Source organism: Electrophorus electricus, chromosome 24, assembly GCF_041902795.1.
Source record: "Electrophorus electricus isolate QZ-2024a chromosome 24, ASM4190279v1, whole genome shotgun sequence".
Taxonomy (NCBI): Eukaryota; Metazoa; Chordata; class Actinopteri; order Gymnotiformes; family Gymnotidae; genus Electrophorus; species Electrophorus electricus.
The window spans coordinates 14300212-14308433 of record NC_137520.1 but is presented as its reverse complement, the minus strand read 5'-3'; the positions used below and the strand labels follow the sequence as shown (position 1 = coordinate 14308433).

The window sequence follows — 8222 nt, the reverse complement described above, 5'->3', positions numbered from 1 at the left end:
GTGAGCCCAGGTGCGTGCGCACACACACACACACACACACACACACACACTCCCCAATACAGATACACCTCATTACAGTTCAACTTACCCCCCTTGGGGACACACACAGTATTACCCCATGTATAGGTACACACATACACACACCACCACAATTACATACTTATTGTCCTGCCTCTGTATCTTTTGTCTGAACGTGTCCAGCTTTTGATTCACATTACCTGTGAATTCCAGCATGTTGTCTCCACATCTTGGGTACCGTAGGCAGAAATGCAATATTACAGTAAGCTTTGAATGGGTCTGTGGCTCTTCTGATTGGTAGGAGACTGGAGCCTCCATCACAACCCCAGTGAGAGTGGACATAAGCAGTGATGATGGCCACAGAACTGGCGTCGGGTTGGGGAGAAACGTGCAGTTATCCTTTCCGTCATGCTTAGCTGCACACCCTCCCCGACACACCAGCTGAACCGGGGAACATGCAGACATTGAACAAACAGCTTTGCATGGATGTTTCTTTATTGTGGTTCATTTTCACCAGCTGATCTCAGACACTAAAAGCTACAAAATGGCCACAAACAATTGGAGACAAAATGAGACAGCTGAGAGCGGTTAAAAAGTTGTGCTGAAGGGAATGACTCTTACAGGGAATAACACTTAAAGGCAATGATTCTTAAAGAGAACGATCTGTGGTGAAAAACAACTTATTATAACATTATTATATATTATTAAAACATCTTATTCACAGAGTTGGAAGAAAAGCAGGAAATGTGCCTTACAAGGGCTTGAAACATTTCCCACAACACCATGAGACGTACATGCTTTATTTAAAATGACATGGATGGCATAGAAGAATGCAAAACTGACTTCACTAACTGATGCAATACTTTCAAAAATGGTTTTAGATTAGATTTGGTACTTTGGCATTTTGCACAAATACTCGTAACTATTCTAGAAAACTGCAAACACTGTTCACCACAAGAAGTCTGTACCAGCACAACAGAACAGCTGTACAATCGTATTAAAAGTCATACGTGAGCCGTATCTCATGTCATGGATTCTAGGAACCTGGAGTATCTTATGAAGGGACATGGCCATTAACAGCATCTCAGGCAGGATGGGTGTTGTAAAAAGAAAAAGATATGTGATCAAAATTCATATTTAGACCACACTTTTTCCATGCACTGCCCTTACGGTACCCCTGCCTATCCCATAAGCCTTTTACTCCTGGGGTTCTTTCTCATTTCTAACCTGCCCTGACCTCGTGTTTACTGGTGCCGTAGGACGCTGCTGCCGTGGAGTTGGAACACCCTCAGACCATTTTATTCCTCTTCTGCCTTCTTCCCTTTCTCTTCATTTATCTCCCGGCTCCCTCCGTATCTCACCTGTTCTCCCTCTGTGCTGCCTCTGGGTCTGTCCATCACTGCTCATCAGTTCTAGTGGGCCTAAATTAGGTCCAAATCCTCACTTTTAACTTTTAAAAAGAAGTTTTACAAAGTTCTCTTTATAAATAGTTTACATTGTTTGTACCTCCATGTATCCTGACTGGAAAGGTGAAGGTTAATCCTTGCACCTAGTGTTGGGACATGAGCTAGGCTGAGAGGGAGAGAGAGAGAGAGATACAGTGGAAAAAGTCAGACAGATAGTGAAGGTAATCATTTCTGACAACAAGAACTATATGAATGGATATAATCAAAGCTACATGAACACCACATGACAGATATATGAATAAAAGTGCACGCGTGTTGGTCAGTGTGTGTTACACAGCATGCTCCCCAACCGTCATCACAGACGTACGCCTACAGAATGTGGAGTCCTGAACTCACCACACACTTTAATCATTAAACACTTACCTTACACCTCCCCTCACTTTACTAGCTACACCTTATTATTGGGTAAACCTGTCTGACAGGGCCATTTTATATATGTACATTTAGAGACTGTGGTCTGTCTGTTCCCATGACCGGCATGTCAGCCACACCCATGAATCACTGGCCTGCTTCTGACTACAGGACACTGGGCACCACTGCTTACATCACTGGGGTGTTGGATCATTCTCCACACAGCACTGCAACTAACACACGTGTGGAATGGCGTCTGGAGTTGTACTTATGAGTGTATCTGGCACAGCTGAGATTTTATAGGAGTGGCAGGGCAGTAAGTATTGTGCCAATACAAGGATAGCGTTGCTGTTTTTCACACATGCCAGTATCACCGCTGAGTTAAGAGCATCCCGTCATCCAGAAATATCCATCCAATAGCAGAGTAGTGATCAGAAACTGACCACCAGTGAGAAGCTGGGGTGACTAACTCAACCTGGCCATGCCACGATGAGTTAACAATGCATCTCTCTTTTTACACTTAGATTTTTCTAATTAGTAAAGCCTTCTAATAAAGTGGGTGATAAGTGTAGAAAAATGGACCTCCATGTGTAGATGAGTTACTCGACACCTGAGCATGTGCAAAACATCCAAGCCAACTATTACCAATAAAAGTGCAAGATAACAACGCACACTTAGTCTGAATTATGCAGTTATTAATTCAATCATTTTCATAGCATTAGACCCTATTGCAAGCAAATTGCACTGTGAATAGAAGCTGTTCTAGGCCAGAGATGCACAAGACTCTGCAGTAGTGAGACAGCTGGAGAGACCAGGCAGGAGCTGATCGCAGATCAGTGGTGTTCGTGGATTGGCGGTAGTGGGAGGGTGGAAGAGGCCAGGCCTGGCTGAACTGGGGTCAGAGGTTCTCATGGATGTGCGGTGTGGGACAGTGTGAGAGAGCAGGTCTGGGTTCAATGCTTCGACTCTTCATGAAGGACAGCAGCTGGTCAGGCACCTCGGCCAGCACGTCCTTAGCCAGGCGTGCCATACTCAGCACCTGGTTCCCCGAACGGTCGATGTAGTCTCTGAATGGCACAAACTGAGACGCACACATGCAGACAGGCATGCAGACAGGCAGGGGATTGCAGGTGAATTAAAGAAAAACTCGAGTAAGTATAGCAGAAGATCCCGTACTCGATAATAATGTGATTTTTTAAACTTTATTTGGAATTTCATCCATCATAATCCAAGATTTGGTGGTCTGCTGTATGCAGTTATTAGAAGTGTAGGTACCTTGCAGCTCTCACTCGGATATCAGCAACTGCAGCTGCTCAGAACTTTCTCAAGTAGGTGGAATTATGGCAAGCACTAAAGGCAGCAGCACCCCCAGAGGGCACTGGGCAGGCGCGCGCTCTCCCCACAATAACACACCTGACTGGCTCATGAAGTGCTGGCTAATTAGCTAATGAGCTGAATGGGATGTATTGGAGCAGGAAGGAACACGGAGACTTGCAGTGTGTGGGAAGTCCTGGGACTGGTGCAGTGTGGAGTTCCGGGGTGTGAGTAGCACCTGTACAATGTCCCGCTCAGCCACGCGGCCCCTGGAGGACAGACGCACCTCGTCCCCATCCAGCTCCTCCATTGCTTACAGGAGAGAGAGAGCAATGAACAGCGATTAAAAAGGATAGAGGTAGCAATAGGGACAAGAACAAAGTGAGAGAGACTATCGAGCAACATCTACAGGCAAACTGTTCTCAGCCTTACTCACACAAAGCCAACTCATGCAGGTGTTTCTGTAACATTTATTTACTCAAAAACTCAGAGGCTGCACATTTTGTGCTCACCATCAAACTCTGCAGGCCCTACTCCGACTATGATGATCGACAGAGGCAGTGTAGAAGCCTGCAGTGAAACACAGTCACATCTCACCCAACATTCGGAGAACTTGTTTGTAAAGATGCAATACAGGCTTTCGCGAGTAGGGGCTAGACAAAGGCGAGGGACAGAAACGCACATTGACCACGGCCTCCTTGGTCTGGACCATATCGGAGATGACGCCGTCCGTGATTAGCAGCAGGATGAAGTACTGCGATCCGTCCATCACACCTGCTGCAGCCCTGCAAGACCAAAAGCAAAAACTGTTACACAAAGCAAACAACCCCACATTATATTCATTCATAAAATAGTTCTCATAACCTACTACTACACCTTATTTTAACTTATTAATGTAATTAATTCAGTACACTGAAACAGACACACAACACACTGATTGATTTGATAATGTATATGACCACCACGTCATAAACTCGGGGCAGTCTGCCGTCACGGTCAAAAGAACACTCCACGCTCTAAAGGCAGTCGTGCTCGGTCCTACACACTCCTCTCTGGCTCGATAACAATCTTCAGCTGCTGTCTTGTTTCTCTGAAGTGTGGCCGGCTGCTGTTTTGCAGCCATTATTGAAGGTAAACAAGCCCAGATTGAGCTCTTGCCCCGGCCGGGACAGGCAGGAATCTGAAAGCTGATTGGTGGGATTTGCTCTCGACAAAAAAAAGCTCTACATCCAAGACAAAAGATTTCAGCTGATGAAGCAGAATGAGTCAATGAGTGGTGAACATGACTGTGTGTGCAGTCACTGTGTGGCCTTTTATGTGTAAAGGCATGTATACTGGTGGTCTCTCTGTGTGTATTTGTAAATTTGGGAATGGGCTTATTAATCACTGCTATGGGGACAAATTGACAATTAACAACAAATAAAGTGTGTATAAATGTATATATTCATTAACAGACAGAGAAAGAGAGAGAGAGAAAGACCCAGAAAGAATGAATCAGTGAAAGTCAAATCCTGATTGGATCTCTTACTGGGCCACTTGGTTGATGACAGGGGCAAAGTTGGTTGGTCCGTAGAGTTGCACTGTCCGCAGACACTCGTAATACGCCTCCAGAACACCTTCAATCCCCACACAGTTTGCATTCTCACAGTCGGAGTTCTGCATTTGGGGAGAGCACACCAGCAGACCCAGACACCACCATTACACAGTGGGCTCACACAACAGAAAAGAGCGTTACAGGTGAATTAGCCTACGTGAAATTACAAAGACAAATGTTTAAATGTCTAAATGTCTTTAACTCAATGCTGAATTTGTATTTAAATCACAAGAATAGTGTCACTGTGTTTTCAGAGTTCAAGCTTACCAAGGGAAAAGCGTGCGAGACGGCTCCATCCGGGGGAAACTTCGCCCCAAAGCCGTAGGCAGGGAAGAGTTTGTCACTGTCGTAATCTTGGATAATCTCTCCCACTGCCTTCAGAGCCATAGCATAAGAGTTCATCTGGTACGGACTCATGTAGTGAAGTGAAGTGGGCTGAGCAGGGTTCCCTGAAGTGCACACACACACACACACACACACACACACACACACACACACACACACACACACACATATACACACACACACACACATATACACACACACACACACATATACACACACACACACACATATACACACACACACACACACATATACACACACACACATACACATATACACACACACACATACACATATACACACATATACACACATACACATATACACACATATACACACACACACACACACACACACACACACACACACACACACACACGTTCCTATCGAATTTAACCCATCTGTAAAGCCACCAGATAGAAAAGTTGGAATGATGAAGCCAAACTGAAGTTTACCGTTGGAGGCGGTGAAGTCTATGGCGACTGTGAAGTTGAGCTGGGTCCTGTTTTAAGAGTCAGAAGGTTCTCAGTCACTGAGAAATCATACAAAATTAAACTACAATCTACAGACACAGACACTGACACCAACCAATGACAACCCTGCAATCTCTCTCTCTCGCTCTCTCTTTTAACACAACCCTCACCCTCCTCTGATGAAGTCCACAAACGTGTATTCCGACTCCACTTTGAAGGATAAAAGCGTTACCTGTTGAAAGCATGTGCGATTAGATAATGACTGTAATTATGAAATGAATTCACAGGAGAGGGCACACTGACAGCCATTTTACTCACGGTCCCAGAGTTTACATATTTCTTTTTCCTGCCTTTCTTCTTAGGGTTGAGTACCTGAAATTATACATGGCAAACGTCAGTTGTAGGGATGAGGGCTTTAGGGCTTTCACATTAAAATACGCATGTTATATCACACTCATTTGTTCCATAAATGCACTTTGAAATGATGGCGAATGACTCGTAAGTGGTGGAAAGTTTTTCTGCACATTTGGACCCCTCACCTCGTATACGTTAAACTGGCTCTGGCCTCGGGACAGTTCTCTGTAGCTGGTGGTGAACTCCCCAATGAAATCGTGACTGAGAACAGGACACAAGGAACGCAACTGAATTTGATGCAAAAGGTTAGATGCTAATGCACTAAACTCACTCCCCAGACACAATGACCAATGCTGAGAACAAACTTGTTCTTTTAAGGTCAGTGTGAGTCTGGGGTGCTTAGTGGATGGGGGGTGGTTACTGTGGGAACCAATGTACCTTCCGTCTCGGTCCCAGTCATAGACATCAACTTTAACAGTCCTAGAGGAAAGCACATAGCAAATCATACTGTAAGGAGAGAGACTCAACCTGAAGAATTTCCGGTACAAACTACACTGTGCCCTAACCAACACATACACTCGACCCCCTTCCCATGTACAATGTGCTTTAGGCTTTATGAAACAGCAGAGCGGCTGAGTGGGCAGTGTGCCCGTGCGTGTGAAGCACAGTTATGTGCACACCGCTGCTGGCAAGGCTCCCCTCGCCACGCCTGGGGCGGAGATGTGCACGCCAACGCACGCTCAGCATGACTGCATCCTCATCACACACACACCTGCGCTGCACCACAGCCTCTCAGGCAGACGCCGCGCTGTACATCCCACCACAGGACAGCGGGCTGACGCCCTGCTGGAAGTTTGTGGGGGCGGCAAGATGAATGACTGCATTAGGTAACTGGCAGAATAAGTCTATCAACTAGTAATGGCACAGCGTGGTGCGTGTGTGTGTGTGTGTGTGTTTGTGTGTTTATGTGTGTGTGTGTGTGTGTGTTTATGTGCGTTTATGTGTGTGTGTGTGTCATGATTCGCTCAGCCCCTCCTCACCTGTCATAGTCCCCATTACAGAGTGCTCTGACGGGGATAGTGAAAGACTGCCACACAGGGTTCAGAGTGTTTTTGATCACCTCTGTCTTATGGCAGATGGTGAACCTACAACAAAACTCCCAGTGAGTCAACAAGTGAACAGTTCACATATAGAGCACTACCATAATGCTGATTAGGAAACAGAGCGTGAAGTGTATGACCATTTGACTATTACTGCATGCTATAATTACTGTAATGAATGTTTCTGTGATGCTCTGTACAAGGCCGTTCTGGTGCTGCTCGCCAGCTTCTCGCTGTCTCTTACGTGCCATCCTCATTACTGCGGTAGAACACCAGGAAAGGGTCGGACTTGCCAAAGAAATCCTTCTTATCCAGCTTGTTAGCACAGAGCTGCATGGTGGTGAGGTCCTGATGAGAAGCGCACGGCACAAGGTCAGTGAGGTCAGAAGCAGCACCATCACCTGTACACTCTCTCACACCCTTTGGATGCCTGGTGAGCCCTGTGAGCTACTAACAGACATTTTCACTTCCCAGTGACAGTGTGAGTGAGAGTCCTAAACGTTCTTTTGCCACTGACACGGTGGTTCTTAAACATCAGCCTTAATCTGTATCCACCTTTAACAAACCCTTTATATTTATGCTGAAACATTACTCATGAGTGTATTACCAATAGCAAACTGAAAATTCACACCTCCAGGTATGGAATCATTCAATTAATTTTAATACACCCACTTTGTTTCATCCCATCTAAACTACATAAATTTAAAACAAATCTCTCACCCCTCGTTTAACTTAACCATCTTACATTACATACATAACGTCAAGGAATTATCTAGCATTGCACTTGGTCATCTGCAAAAATGCTTTTGGTAAGACATTTGTAACATTATATTCAAGATTCATGAAATTATTTTTCCAGTAGACCCACAGATGTGTCTTCTGGGTATCTACACTAACCTCAGGCAACTCTAATCTCAGAAATGGATGTGGTATCGGACTTACAGAGATCCTGTTAGTGTTCAGACATACATGGGTCCTGTTAGCTATCACCAAAAAGTGTAACTGCACTGAAATGGAGATCGGAGATTCCCACACATTCCTACTGGAATGTGGATAGCTGACAGCAGCTGTGCACCTTTAGAAAAGAACATTTGGACTAAAAAGCAGCGATAAGACATTATACAAAACCTGGCAATCATTCAGAAAAACGCACCATCAGACCAGATTGACTGTTATGTACTTTGTATCACTTCCTTTTTTCTTTTTA

At 45.0% G+C, this 8222-nt stretch overlaps 1 protein-coding gene across 8 annotated transcripts in view; it reads right to left on the bottom strand.

Annotated features, from left to right (window-relative positions):
- Positions 1–495: 495 nt before the first annotated feature.
- The window catches only part of cpne9 (copine family member IX), a 25201-nt gene continuing 17474 nt past the window's right edge, over positions 496–8222 (bottom strand). For 3 of the 8 annotated variants that reach the window (XM_081706651.1, XM_081706652.1, XM_081706656.1), the window contains 13 exons: positions 7260–7363; positions 6956–7060; positions 6354–6395; positions 6101–6176; positions 5880–5933; positions 5732–5793; positions 5544–5590; positions 5011–5192; positions 4678–4805; positions 3832–3934; positions 3662–3719; positions 3388–3461; positions 496–2916 (listed from right to left, as the gene is read on the bottom strand). In XM_081706651.1, the coding sequence (XP_081562777.1) occupies positions 2734–2916; positions 3388–3461; positions 3662–3719; positions 3832–3934; positions 4678–4805; positions 5011–5192; positions 5544–5590; positions 5732–5793; positions 5880–5933; positions 6101–6176; positions 6354–6395; positions 6956–7060; positions 7260–7363 (1218 nt within the window). In that variant the 3' untranslated portion in view covers positions 496–2733. Of the gene's footprint in view, positions 2917–3387; positions 3462–3661; positions 3720–3831; positions 3935–4677; positions 4806–5010; positions 5193–5543; positions 5591–5731; positions 5794–5879; positions 5934–6100; positions 6177–6353; positions 6396–6955; positions 7061–7259; positions 7364–7957 lie in introns of all 8 variants that reach the window. The other 5 variants (XR_014119675.1, XM_081706654.1, XM_081706657.1 and 2 more) reach the window with 5 other exon arrangements.